This window comes from Watersipora subatra, chromosome 4 (assembly GCF_963576615.1).
Source record: "Watersipora subatra chromosome 4, tzWatSuba1.1, whole genome shotgun sequence".
NCBI classification, from domain to species: domain Eukaryota; kingdom Metazoa; phylum Bryozoa; class Gymnolaemata; order Cheilostomatida; family Watersiporidae; genus Watersipora; species Watersipora subatra.
This window is the reverse complement of record NC_088711.1, coordinates 7820460-7843127: the sequence shown is the minus strand read 5'-3', so window position 1 is coordinate 7843127 and position 22668 is coordinate 7820460. Positions and strand designations below refer to the sequence as shown.

General features: G+C 34.7%; 1 protein-coding gene across 2 annotated transcripts; it reads left to right on the top strand.

The window, feature by feature from the left end:
• The first annotated feature begins 161 nt into the window (after positions 1-161).
• On the top strand, positions 162-22540 carry LOC137394968 (dual specificity mitogen-activated protein kinase kinase 6-like). Of its 2 annotated transcripts, none has more exons than XM_068081746.1 (10): positions 162-205; positions 5718-5854; positions 6849-7005; positions 10452-10608; positions 11959-12078; positions 14352-14468; positions 19368-19547; positions 19642-19719; positions 21520-21659; positions 21906-22540. In XM_068081746.1, the coding sequence occupies exons 3-10, from the start codon at positions 6866-6868 to the stop codon at positions 22048-22050; spliced, it is 1077 nt and encodes a 358-aa protein (XP_067937847.1). In that variant the 5' UTR covers positions 162-205; positions 5718-5854; positions 6849-6865; the 3' UTR covers positions 22051-22540. The 2 variants fall into 2 exon arrangements, with proteins under 2 accessions (XP_067937847.1, XP_067937846.1); XM_068081745.1 differs by having other exon boundaries at positions 5718-5859.
• The last annotated feature ends 128 nt before the right edge of the window (positions 22541-22668 follow it).

The following is a 22668-nucleotide window of genomic DNA, read 5'->3' as shown; positions in this document are numbered from 1 at the left end:
ACTAGGGTTATTATATCTGACCTCTTCTTATGTTTTGAAAGTTAGTATCAAATGTTTTTGTAAAAGATCTCACTGTTTTGCAATTCCGTTATTAAATCGTTTTTGCATTAGTAAATCCGAGGAAAATATTTTAAGATTAAACAGATACACGTTTGTAGCGAGAAATCGCGGTATAAAAGTTCGCTTCCGGTCGATGCGCAAAACGGTATGAATCATTTGCTCGCTCTATTTAATATTACTGGCTATCCTGCAAAAATTATGCCTTGGTGACTTGCTGAAAATTACTGTGATGTCTGATGAGTCATTACACCAGTTATTTAGTGATGCTAATCGGTTAAACATGTTTTGAATCCTAGTTGCAGAATCTAAAATTTTAAAAGCATGCACTTTAAACTTGACGCTATGACTGCATAACAAATTTTCAGTATAACCTGGTTAAATGAACTTTGTTACGCGATTTAATGTTACCTCTAATGGGATGCAAAATATTAGGATACATAGCATTAATTCAATATTTATTAGCGCTCCTTTCGCTCTCTGATTTGCAACCCTCTGGTCCACAGACTTTTATTCTCTGCACATACAATATGTATAACAGGATTAAGGTCTCTATCATAGATTAAGCGCTTTTGATGGTTTTGCGTATTTTTAGTTTCCTTCGCCATCAAGTGGACCTTGGACTGTTCTCGGTCCAACCTGATGCTAATCTGCTAAAGTTGTTTTTCAATTTACCAATGAGTTGTTCTTCAATTCGCAAAATAGCCGTGATAGTTGTACATGAGTTCAAATTTCTTTTCTAACATTGACGAAGTGCAATGCAAATTACAAAGCGAATTGTTCTTTTCAACTTCCTTTACCTAAACTCTGTTAACAATCTGTCCTTATGATAATACTAGAAGCAGTTTCATTTCCCTATTTCATTTGAGTCATTGAATATATTTTTTGCCTTTATAATATCTTCACTTATTATTTTTTTGTGTTTAGTAATATCTGATGTACTGGCCTAAGTGCTTATAAAAAAATTTAACATTGCATTTTTATACTTGTAGATGTGGTTGGTCAAATTTGAGTTGGTTTTAAAAGAAAGTATTTTTCTTTGTCTATCAGTTGATATGTTGTTTGTTGTGTTAGGCGATCTCATTTTCAAGATATTTGAAAATTAAAATCGAAAAACTTTGATCGCGGTAAAAACACTCAGGCCAAAAAACATGCCCAGACTTGTCCAAAATGATGTAACGCGTGATACAACCTTTCTCTATCTAATGTATTCACATCGGCTATTGCGATAAAAGTCTAGTCCTATGCGACTCTATTGGCACATTTTTTATCTTGTATTTGCTCGTGTTGGCTAGAATAAAATTTTTAATTTAGCTACAGATACATTATTACCAATGTCTCAAAGGTCTCTAACAAGGAAAATTAAAAACTTGTCATATTAGCTTCTTCTAAATGCTGTGTAAACATTCTAGTACCGACTACCAATTCTACCGGTCTACGGTAATTATATTTGAGCAAACTATGTAGAATAAGGTCTTTGTATCAGCAGTTCCGTCGCTATCCACACTAATGATATACAGCCCCCAAAAGTCCCGCTCACATGATGCCCGTCATCTACCCTTGGGGGCTGTATATCATCCCCCACACCGGAAGCGAATGTTTCTTACTAAGTAAAATAAGCAAGCCGCGTCTTTGAAAAGAATATGTGGTGAAACCAACAACATCCCTAAAAGTCGTGTACATTGTATAGTCGACTGTCAACGTTATTGAGTCATTATTGGTATCAATGTGTAGTAAAAAGTTCACTGATCATATTTTATTAGTTGATTCAAGTACTAAACAAATGATCGAACTATGTCAAAGTGCCTGTCCATGCAGCTCTGATTGCACTTCATTAATCCATCTATCAGATAAGATTTCAGCACAGGTATCATTGGGGCTGTGATGTATTCAATGTTATGCAAATCATGTTTTGCATTATCTTCAACGATATTATTTTATTATATAATTTTTACAAGCAAAAAAATTTTCATCTTGGCATAAAGCTTTTATTAAAAATATCCATCCAAATCGTGGCCACTCACATAGTTTCAGCTCATGCAATAAAACAAATTCATCTACTGCAGCAAACTCAAACAAAGCATCATGGTCTATGCAGCACACAGTCAAGTCTCTCTTTCCCATTTATGGCAGTTTCCCTCTGACAAAGCTGCTTCGGCGGGTGGGACCACATAAACATCCTGTAATCAATAAAACAAATGCAATAAATATATGTCATTCATAGATATGACATTCTAACGCATATCTACTGAAAGCTTTCAAATTGGGAGTTACATAGATTGCGAGTGTAATTTTAAAAATGAATAAATGTTTAATAAAAGCATAAGTACGCCAAGCCAACGATTCGAAGCTTTGGTTCTGGAAGTTAAAGCTTTGCATTGATCAATCGATTTTCTTCTCTTTCTACAAGTGAAAAGTGAACATCTAAAGTCAAATCATAAATCTAATTTACTAGTTAGAACTGCGAAAGAAAATTTGAAGCAACTATAGCTGGGTGAAACGATAAAAAATTATAAAACGATGATTGGTGATAGCAAAAAGTTATAATTCTATTAATTAGTACATGTATTAATGAGTACTAAAATTATTGCCTTTAGTATATTCATCAATCTAAGCCATTGTATTGCTAGATGCTAGGGATTAAAAAGAAGCCGTCAAGAACTCACTGTACATGTGTAGCTCGCATGCGCAGAAAATTACATTATAACCTCAAACAGGGAAATATAATCTGAATGTAAACTCAACAGTATATCTGTAGGAGACTCACAGTAAAAGATAAATTTACCTCCATTCTCCTACATTCTCCTATCTTCCTCTGTAGCACTTTAACCACCTGATGCTCAGAAAACTCGGGGTCACCTTCGCAGTAACTTTATAGTAATTTTTACAATTCTGTTGTTTATCAATAAAATGTGTCGATCGAGTAATTCATTAAAGTAACGATGTTAATTAATTTAGTAAATATCGATGTCCATGCGATTTAATAATTGAGTCAAGTCCTTAAATTGGAGATCACAGACAACGCGTTTTACGAGTGATAACATTTATTACGACCTATATAAAAAATTTGTGCTGATGATTGGCTAATGAAGCAATCTGATATCGCTCGTGGACTCTTTTCAGATGTATCACTAGTTACGTTACGAATGAAGCACCCTCTGGAATGTGAGCTTTTTAAAAGATGGCCTCATTCAAACGCATATATCTCTGGACAGGGTTAGTCGACAAAGACAAAAATGACATCAAATTGTAGCTGATGTTTAGCCTTTTTTTGGTCTTAATTTCATTACATCGACCTTTTTGATGCAACCACGTCTTTAAGACTAATGTTAATACTTGTTCGTGTTTAATAGATTATACTTTGTGTTGATGACTGTTCATTGACTCGTCAGAGTTATCAGACTACCAACAAAAAACATTTGCTTTTTCTCTTTCTAAGGCTGTATCCTCTTGACATTCTTTATATTATGTCACTTGCTAACTAACATTTTTTTTCTCGTTTGGCTGCCTACAGATTCAGGCACTCCCTCCCCCTTTCCCACAAAGTGATTACTACCACTGTTAAAACAGTATTTTGTGTGTCTCTGTTATTATAATTGATTTTGTTTTTTTCAAAATTACCCATGCTGGTTTCTTCATTCCTGGGCTGTCAGTAACATTCCAATTTTACTATAGGTTCGTTTGTGGACTCCTTACATTAACTACACCTTTCCCTTTTTATATACTGCTCAATTTTAGTTAATCCAACTTTCATGTACATTTAAAACATAAATTTCATTCAAATCCAGTTTTTCTCCCCGTAGCAGTGTATGGCCTACTAAATCACTGGTCATCGCTTCTATAGCTGTTCATTATCATTGCATTTTGGAGAGATCCACTCCTTCTATACTGATTCTGGCTGGCTACTTCACATTCCATAAACTTCATCTACTCCGCTCCTAGGTGTCAGCTTTTTATTCCGGCATCTGTATTCGATAGCATCAATATTATAATTTTTGCAGCATGCTGCAAACCTTTTTTTGTGATTTCTCACATATATATTTTACATCTATTTTATAATCTCAAAGCATCTAATTATCATGGTGTAAGCCTAAAAAATCTATATGTTTGTACACAGTAAAATAAAGTAAACCGATGACTAGATTTACTTATCAGTTTTTGTTTTTTTATCATTTGTGTCAAATCAATATAAATGTAGGTTGTTTTCAAATTACAAAAGATAAGTAGATGCTTACGAATTTCCTGCATAAAGCACGTTATAGCACTATATAGTTTTTTTAGCACTATTGAAGGGATATTATTGCAAATCAACTAACGATAAAAAATTATATTTTCAAAATTTATTCAATACATTTAAATACTAGTCTTGATCATTTTACTACTTGTCCAAACAACAAGTTTTATCTCGCTTCGACACTAACACCTATTAAAAAGCAAAAACTTGTGTGCAAAATATTGTTATTTGTTAGTAATAATATTAAAATAGGATAAGTTATGCATAGTATTTTTATATCTATGCATAATAATTATACCGATTAAATTCTCTCTCAGTTTCTCATGCAAATAAGTTACACTCACAAGTAGTTTCTTTCAGAAAAAGTTGAAAGTAAAGCATTTTGTGAACTTGTGCAGAATGGTTTTTGACTATAAAGATGATTTTGTTTGCGTTTTTCGTGATCAGTTTTTATTAACCACATATTGAACCATTGTGAATAATTTGTTTTGAGATTTTTTTGCATTTGAATCAGGAGAGTTGGACTTCTATTTGACGATAATATGCCAAGTGGACTCGGTTGTCTATTAATATGGTAGAAGGAATTCAACTCATTCATCTGCAAAACATGCATCTCTTTCCATCTAGCCTTATTTGCTGACTTCACTTGTCAGACACTCCAACTTACATAAGGGCCACCTTGCACGGTTTCGCTACGCGGGCTACAATTTTACTGAGAGATTAAAATAAAGCCTCAAGTCTTAGGTAGGCAATTTGTAAATTTATAACAGTAATATTTTCAGACAAAAAAACCTGATCTGTCAACACCATCAGCTGTGGGTCAATAGAAATTGAAGTTAATAAGAAACAGAAAATTGGAAACACAGAAATAGATAATCTAAAAAACTGATTGAACAGATGAACTCCTACCGATTCACCAAAGTCATTAGAAAATTATTTTATACAATGGTTTTGACCATGAGCTGCCTTTTTGTTACATTGCTAACATCTAATAATAGATGTAACTAGTCTACTAACCAGCACTCATTTATGTTACAGCTTTTCTCTTTTGCATACGAGTATGTTGAGAATTTTTCTCTTCCTCTGACATACTTATCTAGTGATGAAGCGTTTTTGGGTATGTGAAAATCTGGCATCGCGTGTCATATCTTTTAATAGCGTATGTTTGTTGCCAATAATAACAAATACACCCAAACAATATTTGGTCTGTGCTGCTAGGTTATAGAACTGCATTTAATTATTGTTTTTTATTATCAAATAGTCTTTTTTTGCTAAAAAATTTTGCGTTAGCTTTCTTAGATTTGGCACTAAAATGATTACATGTGTTATAATATTCGTAGGTATTACAATGCTGTTACTCTAGAGCCAACAATCATATTCATAATTTGGATCAATTTGTCATGGTTCTGTGTGTGCCTATTTGTAGGCATCACGGCGATCTTAGTTCTGCGCTAAATACATCCTTCACATAGAACCTGCATATTCCTAACTTCACACATTTTAGCCATTCAAACTCTCACAGCTGCCATCGATGTGTGCAATGATAACAAAGTTGTGAAGTTGGTAAGGTGAGTATAACGTATTATTGTCTGTCATTATATGTAGTCACGAGTGGCATGAGCATTGCTTTTTTTTGTCTGTTCACATTATATTTTAGATTCCTTTTTAGTGATGCAGGTGGACTAGTCTCACTTCAAATTAATTTTACAGCATCAAGTCGTAATTTTTAAAGCTTGTTTCAAACTTGAGAATATTTTGTACATTTATTGATGAGCTTCATCAACTTGTTACAGATATCAGATAAGTTATTCGTAATGAGTAATTTGGTGGCATACAGCATTACCAACACAAGCATGCACTATTTTTATGCATAGTTTATTCCTAATAATCTTTCGTCGGAAGCTAAATTTATCACTCACTTGTACCTGGTAAATATTGCAAGTTTGCGGTTTTAAATTGGTGTTTCTAGCTAAGAGCATAACCATTGGTCTTGTTGCATTTTTTCCTTTAGATGTTTTTTTCACATGGTTATACTCTACCTTATATTTAATTTTGTTTAAATGATGTGCTGTTTAAACTATAAAAGAAATTTTATCTAGATATGATTCCCGAATCAAGACTTTGTCGACCATTGGGCTTTTAAAGGGTTTTTTCTATTAGTCTACCTTCATAGATCAAACCAATGAATGTCACGGCCTTTTTTATATTGAAAAAAGCTGGTTACTGAACAACACTAGGCATCCAGTATTCCCTGACTCGTCCTTGACCGTTTTGAAAACTTCTTCCATGAATGATAAATATTAGTGTTGAGCAAACTTTAATATAGATCGATATGCATATTCGTTGTCCCCAATGAAGATGTTAATCTGAAAGTATTAACGTTTTCAAATTTTCATGTTATTTTAGATTATTTGAATTGGGCTGGTATCGAATGTCATTTTCATTTGAAGTAACTAAAGATTAGAGTTTTTGTTTTTATTTTATGATTCTATGTTTTACATTGTTGGGATAGTAAATTATGCATATAACCTATTTTATAATACAAGCCGTTTTGTAGAGCATTACACTACAAGAATGGCGAGTAATGCAATGGATGGTGTGGCCGCAAACAATGCTCCAGGAAGTAACACTCCTGGTTCTGGTAAGCGAAAAAGAATTGGCCCTAAATTCTTGGATCCCATTTGTCAGCCGGATCCAGTGAAACAAGTGAACAGGTCAGTCCAGCTTTTATCAACATTACTCTGCTATTATAGGGTGCTAGTTGTTGACTCTATAGCCTATTGTAGATCCCATTTTTGATAAGGTCCAGTATGATAAAAGAAGAATTGATAACCGAGGCGCACGATTGGACAAATTAATTTTCAGAATTGGGCATTATTATTCTCATAAAGAAACTAATGTTTTAAATTTTAGTTATGTTTACCATGTTTTGTATCCTCAGATATGTTCCGCAGACTCAGATATCTTTTTGAAAAGCTTTCTTATGCCTGCAAAAAGAGTTGCTGGTATCGTCTCTCAGTATGCACTTCATATTTACTATGCACTTCTCATCTGCCTCTTATCCAAATGTGGTAGACAAAAAGCAAACAATTAAAAACAATATTCATGCAAATCATCGTCATTAACAAATATAATGCTTAAAAATTTGGTAATGCACACAGAGTATGCAGACGGATGGAGTGTCAATTAATACCGATAAAAAAGGATTGGAAATGTTTAGGCATGTGTTTCTGCATGTTGTATGTGTCCGGTCCAAATACATGTCAGATGCCAAGATGGAGAACTTATTAGGATCTTTTGCTCGTATGATAAGCTGAAACCAATTTCAGTCGTTGCTCAGAAAGCTCCATTTTGTTGATGGCATGGGTCACTTTCATTTTCACTCCAGCTTTCAGCCTGCAAACTTTTATGTGAGCCAGCTTTTTTCCACAATTTTTTGGTATAGCTTTTTATTAGAGAGACAAGTGGTTGTCAGCTATGCGTTAGCAAATTGAAACCGAATATTGTCCAACACAGGCAGATCTCACTGAGTTTGTTGTGTCTTATTTAATCTCGTACGTCAGAAGTTCAATTGTGAAAGACATGGCCTTGGTTATTGTCTATGTAGGGTAAATGTTCAAAGATCATGTCCAAAGTACTCATGGCATTGATGAGAGGTGTCAATAGAGAGGCGAAACAAGCGAGTCTCATACGACAATATATTAAAGAGATGTCACTCTTTTATGGTTTCAAATTTTAGGGTTGATCAGTTTTGTTTGCTATAGGATTTTCATGTTAACCATGTTAGTTTTAGAGAGCTGGCTTAACTGTATCACGGTAAAGATGTTTTAATGAAACTCCATTCAGTTTTGCCTGATCATGCAAACTGTAAAATCTATGCAGGTGTTGGTTTTATTTACCAGCGTTGAGCTTTTTGTGGAGGTGTAAAAAAGAGGAGTCTTTTACACTGATATAGTTTGGCGGAACTTATAGTCTTATAAGATTTGTGTGGTTAGCTAATGAAAAAGAATAAAGCAAAATGTGGCTTTGGTGCCTATGACAGCCAAAACTACTCACAACTTGGTTGTAATGAGATGGTTTGTCTAAAAGTGGCTTACATTGAGCTCTTAAAGATTGGTATAGCAGCATACAAGCATTACCTTTCATGCACACACCAAACATACAAGCCTTACCTTTCATGTACACATCAAACATACAAGCATTACCTTTCATGTACACACCAAACATACAAGCATTACCTTTCATGTACACACCAAACATACAAGCATTACCTTTCATGTACACATCAAACACACCAAACATACAAGCATTACCTTTCATGTACATGCCAAACATACAAGCATTACCTTTCATTTACACACCAAACATACAAGCATTACCTTTCATGTACACACCAAACATACAAGCATTACCTTTCATGTACACACCAAACATACAAGCATTACCTTTCATGTACACGCCAAACATACAAGCATTACCTTTCATGTACACACCAAACATACAAGCATTACATTTCATGTACACACCAAACATACAAGCATTACCTTTCATGTACACACCAAACATACAATCATTACCTTTCATGTACACACCAAACATACAAGCATTACCTTTCATTTACACACCAAACATACAAGCATTACCTTTCATGTACACACCAAACATACAAGCATTACCTTTCATGTACACACCAAACATACAAGCATTACCTTTCATGTACACACCAAACATACAAGCATTACCTTTCATGTACACATCAAACACACCAAACATACAAGCATTACCTTTCATGTACACGTCAAACATACAAGCATTACCTTTCATTTACACACCAAACATACAAGCATTACCTTTCATGTACACACCAAACATACAAGCATTACCTTTCATGTACACACCAAACATACAAGCATTACCTTTCATGTACACGCCAAACATACAAGCATTACCTTTCACGTACACACCAAACATACAAGCATTACATTTCATGTACACACCAAACATACAAGCATTACCTTTCATGTACACACCAAACATACAATCATTACCTTTCATGTACACACCAAACATACAAGCATTACCTTTCATGTACACACCAAAAAGTCATGTAATAACATGTTTGAGTTTAACATTGCACAGGCATTCATAGATTCATATTTTATGACAATTTATGGTAATTTAGCGTTCATAAACATTGATAAAAAACAAAAATACTAATATGAAAACCCATAAAAATATTAATTTGTGTCTTTCACGACTCGAATGGTTGTTTTGTTTAAGCCGTGAAAGTTAGTTCAAATGCACGGTGCGTTCAACCTACTGCCATAGTAGTTCACGGGGGTCGGATTATCTTTGGTGGCTGTCCCGGTGTTTATCCACCATCCAAGCTTGGCAGTGCACTTTTTCACTCGAGTGATTAACGCATAACTTCTGATTAACGAACCATTTTGTCATCAAAACATTTGGGTTTTTTGTATTATTTTATTTCATTCAGCTTCATCTATATGAATAAGCTTTGCGAGCGTTTTTAAAATGGCAAAAGGTTTGCGTCCCAAACTTTTCATGAAATTGCTAATTTTAATTTCAATGAAAAAAAATGTTGTAAATCTATTGATCCAATTGCGGATTTTATCATTTTGGTGATAATCTAATTCATCATAAACAAGTTGTCGCTAAGTCAGTGATTTCATTCTATCCTTGAGCCATTCTAAACAGCTATAGTTTATATTAAACTGCACTGAGCTCTTATATCCAAGTGTTCCACTAACATCGTCTGTAACAAATGAGGTCTGTCTTACTGATATTAGGCCACAATGTATCGTCATAGAAACTTTAAACTCACATAGCCGCTAGTTTGTTTTGGGCTGCTATGTACTAAGCCTGTTTGATACGATTCTCGAGCATGACAAGCAGAAATGTGAGAGTTTGGATTGTGAATTATTACTGCCGCATCAGGTCTTGCAGCCATGTTCTAAATCTTGTAACTACTAAGCTAAAACATTTCCTTCAATGCATTTTATAATTTGGAAATTTAAGATTTTCTACAAAATTTTGTTTCACAGGTTTTGTAATTTTTACTTGTTGAACTTAAAAGGATTAGACAGGTAGACGTTAGCAAAAGGCTGGTGGCATCAGTCAAAGATAATTATACCGGTTTCAGCATGGATCTCCCCGGTGAGACCACTCTTACTATTGGCTCGAAAACGATTGAGTGTGATGCGGCCCACTTGGAGCAACTGGAAGAACTCGGCAGAGGAGCTTATGGAGTAGTCGAGAAGATGAGACATACACCTTCTGGTACTATTATGGCTGTTAAGGTAAAGTGCGTGCGTGCATACACCATACTCACTACATGTCATGGCTCATATGTATCGCCTGTAGATGGCTAGAGGGTAGCTGGGTAACTTTATTGTCCTAGTTTTTTTATAGAAAGAATGTCAACCTCCCGTGAGTTTGAGGATGTGTTCTGTAGTAAACTAATCAAAGCCTTGATTCCTTATAATCACAGCCACATTATGTTGCTGTCAGTGTAAAGTCTCAAGGCTATTGGTGCTGCCGGTTGAAAGACTGAAGTTATTTATTTTTTCAATCTTTAGATACTTTTATGCGTACATGTACAGTCTTAACTCAACTTTTAAACATTTATCTCGATCAAATCGCATTTCTACCAGAAAATTTGGCTTTTGACCAAATATTTTTTAACCTTGTACTGTAGGGTAGGGTTACCTTTAATACTCTACAGCGCTTGAATAATTTTCATGGTAGGGTCAAATAGAAGTCACAAAATATTCTATTTTGTTTCACGTGGTCATTGCTAGAATATGTTACTGTATTTTTTCATAGGAATTCTTTTTAGATCGTAACCGTAGAATCGAAGCCTTCGCTGCTTAAATGTTTATGTTAAAATGGATAAAAATGAAACATAGAAAGTGTTCTTTTTCCATCATCTTAAATAAGATATAAATTTGATTTATAGATTTTATTAAAATAAAGCAGTCTATTTCTATGCTTCCTAAATTATGGTATACAGTATACAAGGTTTTGAGTAAACAAGGTTAGGTTATAGCTAGAGCAGTACAGTACAACGCATTCCCAACCTCATTTAATCTATTCATAGATTTTTTATGAGACAATCGCCGATTTTACATGTTCCTTGCTCTCTAAGTACCAGTGAAGACAGTTTATGATTTAAAATTGAAAAAGCTCGTTGAAATAGTTGTTTTTCAGACTTAGAAGGGATTAAAATTATTTACATTAATTATAATGATAAAATTGTTTTGGATTTCAAACAATTTCTCTTTCGAACAGACTTGGAACGGAATATAGTTGAAAACTGATGTTTAACTATAGTTGGAATCAGGCTAATTTTGATGTCTATGACACTAATGAAAGATTTTCATAATTATTGTAGAATCATTGATGGTCTTATTGAATCATCAGAGTAGGGCTCAAACCTATTAACCCAAAATTTTGCAGCAAAACTGTTTTAGCAGAATATCACAAACAAGTAATATTGAGAGGTAATTATAAATGACCACTAACAGTCTTCTATTGGCGTGTTTTTTATCCTTGAGATAATACAATTTGATGTGTTTATGAAGAAAGGCCTTTGGTTTGTGCAACTAGTATGTATAAAACAGCTATGATTGTCATGCGGTATTTTGCAGAGGATAACTGCGACTTTCAACAACAAAGAACAGAGGCGCATGTTGATGGACTTAGATGTTTCAATGAGAAGTCGATCCTGTAGTTATACTGTACACTTCTATGGTGCTATGTTCAGGGAGGTCAGTATATCAGCATTGTTTGTTTCTTAATAACCATCCAAATTTCACTTGATAATTTTGCGAAATCGTCGAATAAAATTTTCAGAAACTTGCAGGCTGTGCATAGTTACAGATGAACTAAAAACTGATTTGGAAAATTCTGTTTCAATTTGGTTGTTTGCTTACTATTTGGCTAGAAAATTCAATTAAAAAGTTGATCTTTTTCGCTGATCAGATAGCCAAGAACATTAGTTGTAAGGAATAAACGAATAACAAACAAGGCAAATAACACCATGGCTACTGATTTTCGCTAGGTGCATCTATTTTCGCAAGAAATTTTAATCGGATAAAGTATTTCAATGAGTTTCAGCGTATTTAAAGAGCTAATCTTTGGCTGAAGACGAGTGGTTGACATCCGATCTGTTGGCATTACAGGAATGTATTTGTAAATATTGGATATGCAGACTCTTGAGTGTGTTCACATTAGGTTTCTACAAGTACCATAAAACCTCTAATTGAGCTCCATGGCGCTCTATTTTTCTACCCTTCCTTTTTAGTGGCAGTCAAGTGGAGGTGGCATTCAAATAGAGGCTGGTGTTGTATTTTTCAAATGGCCCGTCCGAATTTCGGCAAGATAATTTTAGCCCTTTCACGGGCGAAGTGAATGTCGCCTATATTTTGCCCTTTCTTTCCAGAGGGTTGCACTGCTGAGCTAGTCGATATTGCCGTCCAAACAATTTTTGGCAGCGCAACACTTTTACATGTTGCATTTAGCACAAATGCGATGCGTAAAAGTTTTGCTCGCTATATGCAACCTTGACCCTAAAACTAGTCGTTCGTCTACCATTGTAAATGTAAACCGTTTTTATATACAGTGTACATGCACTTTGAAGTATCAAGAGGGCGTTAAACAAAAAACTACTATTAGCCTAAGACAGTTATTAATTATTTTTATGGTGTTGCTTTCAAAGTTTTAACGAGAAAAAATGAAAAGCTTTGGAATTCGACAATGAGAGAATTGATTGTTATTGATGTAAACGATTAATTAATAATACGATTTTGTGGACACTCATCTGTTGATCAATTGATATTATGGATTCATAAAGATCAACGAATATCAAAGTGGCAGTCAAGTAGAGGTGGCATTCAATTAGCGGCTTTACGGTACATTGAGGTTATCAAATATGGCACATTTGTCATCAATCATTTGACAGAAGAAACTGCAACTCTTAACGTAGTTGTGGTGACAAATAGCCCTATATAAAAAATTAAAGCTAAATATCAGAACTTGACAGTATGCAGTGCTCACTTGAGTGTTAATCTCAAATATAATGGTGCCAAACCAACAGCAAGAAAAATTTTGCTGGTGAATGAAAATGAATTGCAAGGTAAAAGTGGATCCCTCACTCATTCGCAAATGACAGCCAGAGGACACGTCACAGCTTTAACATTCCAGTTGACTGTCTACATTGAAGGCATACAGCTGGGTAAAAGCACATCTAAATTGCTAATTAGCCACACACCAACTCCTTGAGGAGTCCGTCCTCCTTTTTATAAACGTATGTCTATTACTACATTGAAATAATGCTTCATGCCGACTTATTTCAAAGATCATTTCCGTGATGTATCAACGTGAAGATGTAGATCAAAGTGATCGTGGATGAGAAAAAATGGCCAAACAGTTTGTATACTACAATGACCTGATGGTGGGTCTCTTATGCCAAAATTTTACCTTCTGAGTGCTGTTCACTTCGCAAGGGTACATCACCCTGTTTAGTGTAATGTTGTGCCAAAATGTTAAGCGATGTACAGTTGAACCACAACCAATGATAGCGGACATAACAGTGTGCGAGTCAAAAACTTATTGCAGTGATCAGCTTGCTTGTACCATTCGTAAATGCACTGGCTTACTTTCTTGTAGTTTGAAACCGCAGTGGATGACATGCGGTGTCGGTACATTAAGCAAGAACTTTACACTGCATGGGATCGTAAATTCTAGTCTTTATTCTCTCCATGGGGAGATGGGTCGTCTTCGATATCCAATCTTTTCTGTATACAGAATTATCAGTTGTGGTCAATAATTTTCCCTTAAAACGCGCGCTATCAGACCCAAATCACACTACTATACTGCAAAGTTCTTTTTAGTACGTGTCAAAGATTCATTTTGAAGATGATCAAATCTATGTTTTCGCTCGATACTTTGCTTGAGTTTTATCAGTAGTTTTGTAAACTTATCATCGATTGTTGATGTGTTCTCATGAAAGTGCTACATGTAGTTGTCACAATGTTAATAGGGGGATGTGTGGATTTGTATGGAGGTTATGGATTGCTCATTGGACCAGTTCTATAAACAAGTCTTCAAATCATCGGAAGAAATCCCTGAGCCAGTCCTTGCCAAGATATCTGTTAGCGTAAGTAAAAGTTTGATTACACAAATTGTTACTGCAACCTTTGGACCAGCTAGATTTTTATCTCACATTTGACTTTTCAAATATTATTTCGATCTGTAGCTGCGCAATGGTTACCTGCAAGTGCCAGGGGAATTTTGCGGGCATACTTATTGCCTAGTCATAACATTGAGAGAGGACTGCAGAAGCTATAATTTTTCATTATAAGTTTAAAGAGAAGACAACTGTTAAAGATGTGGTTGCGTCAAATTTGAGTTGATCTTAAAAGAAAGCATTTTTTTCTCTATCAGTTGATATGTTGTTTGCTGTGTTAGGCGATCTCATTGCCAAGATATTTGAAGATTAAAATCGAAAAAATCTGATCGCGGTAAAAACGCTCAGGCCAAAAAAACATGCCCAGACTTGCCCAAATGATGTCACGCGTGATATATCTGTCAATATATCTCGTATTCACATCGGCTATTTGTGATAAAAGTCTAGTCCTACGCAGCTCTATTGGCATATGTTTTATTTTATATTTGCTCATGTTGGCTAGAATAAAATTTTAAATCCAGCTACAGATACATTGTTATGAATGTTTCAAAGGCCTCAAATAACGAAAATTGAAAATTTGTCTTACTCACTTTCTCAAAATGCTGTGTAAACATGTGAGTACCGACTACCAATTCTACCGGTCTACAGTAATTCTGTCAAGCAAACTATGTAGAATAAGGTCTTTGTATCGGCACAGTTCCGTCGCTACCCACACTAACGATATACAGCCTCTCAAAAGCCCCGCCCACATTATGCCCGTCGCCTATCCTGGGGGTGGGGCTGTATATCATTGCCCACACCGAAAACTAGTTTCTTACTACCGTAAGTAAAATAAGCAAGCTGCGTCTTTGAAAAGAATATACATAGGGATAGAGTTTTAAGGATGAGAAATCTGCTGCAAACTTGATTTAAACTCACATTCTCCAGTTCTGCGGACATCCATATACCGTATCCAATTCACTACAATATTCTGCAAATCATGTTTTGCATTATCTTCAACAATATTATTTTATTATATAATTTTTACAAGCAAAAAAATTTCCATCATGGTATAAAGCTTTTATTAAAAATATTCATCAAGTCGTGGCCACTCACATAGTTTTAGCTGATACAATAAGAAAAATTCATCTACTGCAACAAACTCAAACAAAACATCATGGTTTATGCAGCACACATTCAAGTCTTTCTTTCTCCTTTATGGCTGTTTCCACACTGACAAAGCTGCTTCGGCGGGTGGGACCACATAAACATCCTGTAATCAGTAAAACAAATGCAATAAATATATGTAATTCATAGATACCCTACAGGATGAAAATTGTCGTCGCTTATAAAAAATTCACGATTTCGCGAACAGTCAATTCCACGAATTATTAAATTCCATGAATAATTAGTTCTATTTTTAATCACAAGGGAGAATAGCTACTGCATCAAATTAAAAACTAGCTGCTAGGCTAGTTTTTAATATAAATACTAAACGTAGTTGAGTTCCAAAACATTTTTAAAATCATTGCTTGGGCTTTAAGCTAACACCATTGCCAATGCATCACATTTCTTTACAAAATTATTCAAGGTTGTCACAAGATATGCAGAATGGCGTCATCGCAAAAATAGTGGCTAGGCCGAAGTGCTAAACGTAGCCGAGTTCCAAAACTTCTTTAAAATCATCGCCGGGCTTCGAGTTTTATTGCCATTGCATCAAACTACAAAATTAATCAAGGTTTTCACAAGTTATTCGGCATGGCCTCGTCATCGCAAAAAGTCTCTCCTAGTCTTTTTACATTGAAATCAACTCCATCAATCTCTAATACCGAAGTTGAAGACGATCATGATTCTGATCTGGACATTATGGTATGTATTTGATTTGCAGTGCAGATACGTTTTTCCATAATTAACTGCATTAGTTAATTCTTTTGTTTAAAAACTGATCGCTTTCAGTAAATACTTCAGCTATTGTTTTTGTTTTTAACACTTATTAATATTTTTTCTTTTTTGTGTTTACTGCAGATTGAGCATGAAACAACCTACTCCGATTACGAAAACTAGAGACAAGTAGTAATATTCATAAGGCAGGAATATTGGCTGAGAAGCAACCAGTCAACCTAGACCCCTTCATCGACAACATTTCCTTGATATCGCTGCAGCAAACATGATTAAATTATATATTTTATTTCATGTATAGATATATTATAATTTATTACAAATTGAGTGTACAAATAAAATATTTCAAATACAAATAATATTTTACAAACGATGAATGGAGTAAATATAAACAGTTTAATCTATATGGCGGTTGTCTAGAGCAATAAAATTAAACTGATACTCTTGATAAGTGAATACTAGCGTGTAATGGTGCCCTCTGACTAGTTATTTTGGTAATAGCAGCTCTATATTGCTGTCACTGTCTTGGGTAGATGTTAAAGGCGATTCTCTCGCTACTACATGGCTGGTAAGGAAGTTATCATCAGAACTCTCCTCGTGGCTTCCTATTGCAAAGTTCTGCCAGTTGGCCAAAGATTTGTGTTCGTAAAGGCGTTTTTGTTCCTTTTTTTAAAACAGATATATTCTCATCGAAGTATCTGCGGTCACTTCTATCTCAATTTCCAGACCTCCCTGAATGATTGGTGATCTTCTAGGAATGACATCTACCACCCTTGCAGTCATTGTGTCTCCCTGTATGATGAAAAATCTTTCTCACACTAAAACAAATAACAAAACAGTAGGGATGTAAAAAATAAATATTGCGTTTTACCGAAGAACCAAAGTAAAATTCAACTAATTTAGTAAATTGTTTTGAAAAAAACTCATTACTTACCGCAAATTGTTGGTTCATCAAAGGCCTCCAAATCTATGAATATTCGTGAGAACCTCTGAGCGCAGCAAAAAAATTTATAGTTTAGAACGATCGACCTGTAGTTGTAAGCTAAATAGAAAACGAAACACGCAATGCGCGCATGCGTAGGGTTAACTCTATTGCTAGACGTAATAGAGTTAACTCTATAGAGAGTGACAATTTTCAGCCGCGAATAAATTGATCCGCGAATATGCATGAAACGGCAATTTTCGCGAAATTTAACTCCGCGAATAAATTCATCCTGTAGGGTATGTCATTCTAACGCATATCTACTGAAAGCTTTCAAATTGGGAGTTCGATTGCGAGTGTAATTTTAAAAACGAATGTTTAACAAAGGCATAAGCCACCGATTCGAAGCATTGGTTCTGGAAGTTAAAGACTTGCATTTATCAATCGATTTTCTTCCCCTTCTACAAGTGAGAAGTGAACATCTAAAGTTGAATCATAAATCTAATTTACTAGATAAAACTGCCACAGAAAATTTGAAGCAAATGTAGCTAGGTGAACCGATAAAAATTTATAAAACGATGATTAGTGATAGCAAAAAGTTATAATTTTATTAATTAGTACATGTATTAATCGGTACTAAAAATATTACCTTTAGTATATTCATCAATCTAAGCCATTGTATTGCTAGATGCTATGGATTAAAAAGAAGCCGTCAACAACTCACTGTACATACGTATCTCGCACGCACAGGAAATTACATTGTAGCCTCAAACAGGGAAATATAATCTGAATGTAAACTCAACAGTATATCTATAGGAGACTCATAGTAAAAGATAAATTTACCTCCATTCTCCTATCTTCTTCCGTAGCACTTTAACCACTTGATGCCCAGAAAACTAGGTGTCACTTTCGCAGTAGCTTCACCGCAATTATTACAATTCTGTTGTTCGCCAATAAAATGTGTCGATCGAGTAATTCATTAAAGTAAAGATGTTAAGTAATTTAGTAAATATCGATGTCCATGCGATTTAATAATAGAGTAAAATCCCTAAATTTGAGTTCACAAACAACGCGTTTTTGCAAGTGATAACATTTATTACGACCTCTATAAAAATTTTGTGCTGATGATTGGCTAATGAAGCGATCTGATATTTATCGCTCGCGGACTCTTTTCAGATGTATCACTAGTTACGTTACGAATGAAGCACCCGCTGGAATCTGAGCTTTTTAAAAGATGGCCTCATTCAGACGCATATATCTCTGAACAGGGTTAGTCTACAAAGACAAAAATGACATCAAATTGTAGCTGATGTTTTAGCCTTTCATTGTTCTTAATTTCATTAAATCGACCTTTTTGACGCAACCACATCTTTAATGTTGCTAAGGTTTCCGTGTCAAATTCACTTGCATACACATGTACTTAATTCCAACACCTAATTAAATATACTAAAGGTTCTTACTTTAAATATGCATGTATTCCACAGTAGAACCTATAATCAGGCTGTAAGACACTTCCACATTTTTTGCGACCAAATTTATCGCCAAATAATGCAGACCCCATTTGATCAAAGAAAATAGCATGAAAGTCATTTTTGTCGCAGATAACATTTTCTGACATCTTCACATACAAGCAAGTACAGCTTATTTCCTTCCCGCCCGGGGTATAAAAAGTTTGAAGTTTAAATAGCAAAGCTCCGGTCAGCAAAAGGCTAGTAAATATTACTCAACTGATTGCCTTATATTAAATAGCTGCCTTCAGTAATATGTTAGTTTCGCATAGCCGTGTTGACTACTGATAGGGTAGAAAATTCCTAGTAGAATATGCTCCACGGGGATGTTGAAAATTCTTACTTGTTGTCACTTCTCCACTATCTGTAGGAAAAAGCTTTTCCGTTCTGCCCATAATGTGAAGCTTCAAGGCTTAGTAAACTGTTCTTTTCACTAGCTATAATAACTGCGGCATTTTGTTTTTGAGTGTGTCTCCAAGCATTTGATGCACACTTTCATATATTCAATTCACACCTTGTATACTATTGCTGGTATCATACCTTTCATCTTCTCTATTTAAGGTTGTCAAAGCTTTGTGTTTTCTGCAACGAGAACTGAACGTCATCCACCGAGATGTCAAGCCTTCCAACATACTGGCAAGTAAAAAAGGGGAAATAAAGATGTGCGACTTTGGTATTAGTGGGCAACTCGTTGACTCGATTGCAAAAACAGTTGATGCCGGCTGCAAGCCATATATGGCGGTGAGTGGATTAATTTCATAGTTGGAAAGAACTAGCGTGATTTAAAATTTTATATTTTCTTGCTTTGATTTGTTCATTTCTTTTTGTTTTACAGCCGGAAAGAATACACCCTCCACCTGGCCACAAAGGCTATGACATTCGGTCTGACATCTGGAGTCTAGGTATATCTATGGTAACTATTGTACTTCATTATATTCAGTTACTAGTTACTCTAGGTATATCTATGGTAACTATTGTACTTCATTATATTCAGTTGCTAGTTACTTGCAATTACTTTGCTGCAAATTATGTAGCGGTCATGCATGTATCACCATCATGCCCACCCTTGCAACATATCTTACATTAGCTCCATTACAGCCTTTTAAATAATAGTAAAGGAGCACTGGATATTCTTTATGGTTAATTGGACACTTCCTCATTGAGACTTCTCTAAATCAGCGCTTTTTGTATTTTACATAAGCATTGATTTGGAAGCGCTTTTTTACATAGTATTAAGAAATGTCTCATTGGGGAATGATAAAATTGGAGCATAAACTTTTCTAACCTCATTTGATAATGATAAACTTACATCTTGTGATGATTGCAGCAGATACGCTAAAGCTCAACTGCTGTGTTGAAACCATCAACACAAAAACAAGACCAGTTTAGTCAATCATGAAGGCTCTTCATTTTTACTTTACATAAATTGAACACGAGCATGCAGAGATATAAAGAACCAGCACATTTAAGCTCGTTGTAAAAAGCTGGAAGCAGACAATGTTCATAAAACACCTTCAACAATCATCTAATATAGTCACATTATATGAAATAGTGAAAACTGAGTCACGTCAGTGAGTTATTAAATTTCTAATCGAAGGTCTGGTGAATCCCAAAGACATCTCTGTCTTTTTAGCTATTAATCTTTACACGCTGCCCACCCACTCTCACGGCGATTATAGAAAATGTTGTGTTAAATATTCACAGCATCTGCGTTAAGTGACCTTCACATTCAAAATATCATTCAGCCACTTTTTAATGTACTGTTAACTGATTAGTTTTTCACAATGCAAGACAAATTGTTAGGAATGTCCCATACCAAAAATGTTTGTAACAAGTCTGTTTAATTGATATTGGTGGGCAGAATTTAAACATGATTTGTGAAAACGTGTTTTGAACTTACCATCTTTTGTTATAATTCGAGACGCTCCAAATTAAAAATACAATAACCGATTTTAATACTAATTCAATTCACTGATTCTCACTAAAACGAGCCAGATATTGATCTAGATATTTAGTGTCACAGAACTGACAATTTGTTTATTAAAAAAAATGTTTATTAAAATAAATTAATTGAAAGAAAAGTAAATTAAAAGAAACAAAAATATAAATTTAATTTTGGCATGTTAGTAAATAGAAGTATTGCATTCTTACCTTGTGATTGGTTGCAATAATTTGTTGTAACTGACAACTATAAAAACATTAACATTTTGACTAAAAGCAAAAATTGTGCAGTATTTATCAGCTGTATTACTCCGATTTAAATAATATTTTGTCATGGTCAAAAATCATTAGACATTCATATTCCGATTTATTCATATATATTTCAATTAGTAAAAAATTGCAGTGATTCTGCTTGTTAGTGCTGCAGGGTAAGATATTATTACTATGGTATATAGTGGATTAGTAGAAAGTATCTCAAGTATCTTTACAGCTAATAATCGCATGACAGCAAAGTTCCACTTTGAGTAAATCGCTATGCAGTCTAATGTATTGAGTAGGTGAGATGACTCGCACATTCAATTTGTTGTCACTCGTAAGTTTGGAGTATGCTAATTGTTATGGTGGGATACGGTAAGATTGTATGCTGCCTAGTACTGTATAATACTATGTTTTTATATATAGATTTATGTTTCAAAATTTTCCATTGGTAAATTTTACAATTTTTTTTCAAGGTGCTATATAGTATGTTTTACAATATGCACACTACTTGCAGATTGAGATCTCTACTGGGAAGTTTCCTTATAGCCAGTGGGAAACACCATTTGAGCAGCTTCGACAGGTTGTACAAGATGATGCTCCAACACTTCCAGAGGGCAAGTTCTCAACCGGTTTTGTAGATTTCGTACATAGTTGGTAAGCACCTAATTTGCCTGGCAACATGTTGAAACATTCTAAGTGCATGTCACATGTTTTTTTCGACAAACGCTTGATTTTATTAATTTAGATTTAGCCATAGCGTTGGCAGCTGAGCCACTTCATCATTGCATTGATCATTTTACCAACTGATAGCTCATTCTACCAACTGATAGCTCATTCTACTCATGTATTCAAGTGATGCTCATCGAGCAGTCATGCAAAATCTTGGTGACCTCTTTTCAGTTTACGGAAAGACTTTGAACAAAGACCCAATTACCATACCTTGTTGGAGTCTGAGTATCTAAAAACTGCTGACGCCAGTGATGTTGATATGGCAGCATTCATCACCCACGTCCTTGATGATTTGCCACCTCCCACAAGCAAGTAGTGATGGTGCTCATGGACTTCCACTTATGAAAGCAATTCCATTTTCTAGTATGCTGGGTGACAATTGGCGTGTTAACCAAACTTTTAATGGTCAAAGTTTATAGTGCAATGTATATTTTTAGCAGTTGCGTTTATTCATTCATTTCACTGATCACTTGGCTGCATTTAATTTGGCTAATAGTTTAGTGCCCTACTAGACGCTAAAGCTGTTCCAAAACCATATTTTATTCTTCTGTTGGACCAACTATTAGCTAATCCAAAAGCAAATGTTCTTGGGTGAGATATCTCTTTACCATTAGATATGCAATGCGCGGAGTATTTTAGATAATGCATGTATGCATGCTGATTACTTACAATTGTGTACAGTTTTTATGTTAAACTTAGGACATTTTGCAGTCAGAGATTTTGGATTTGGAGTTTCACATTGAATTGGCTTGTTGGCTTTTATATTTGCATAACCACCATAATAAAGGCAGATGTTTTCACTGGGACATTAATATTTTAGCATTAAAAGAATGGTAAACATAGTCCATTCTGTTTCATTTGTAACATGCTATTGTGTATTTAGATATTCTGATTATTATACTATAAAGCACGCAACTGTGAGTTTAGTTTAAAA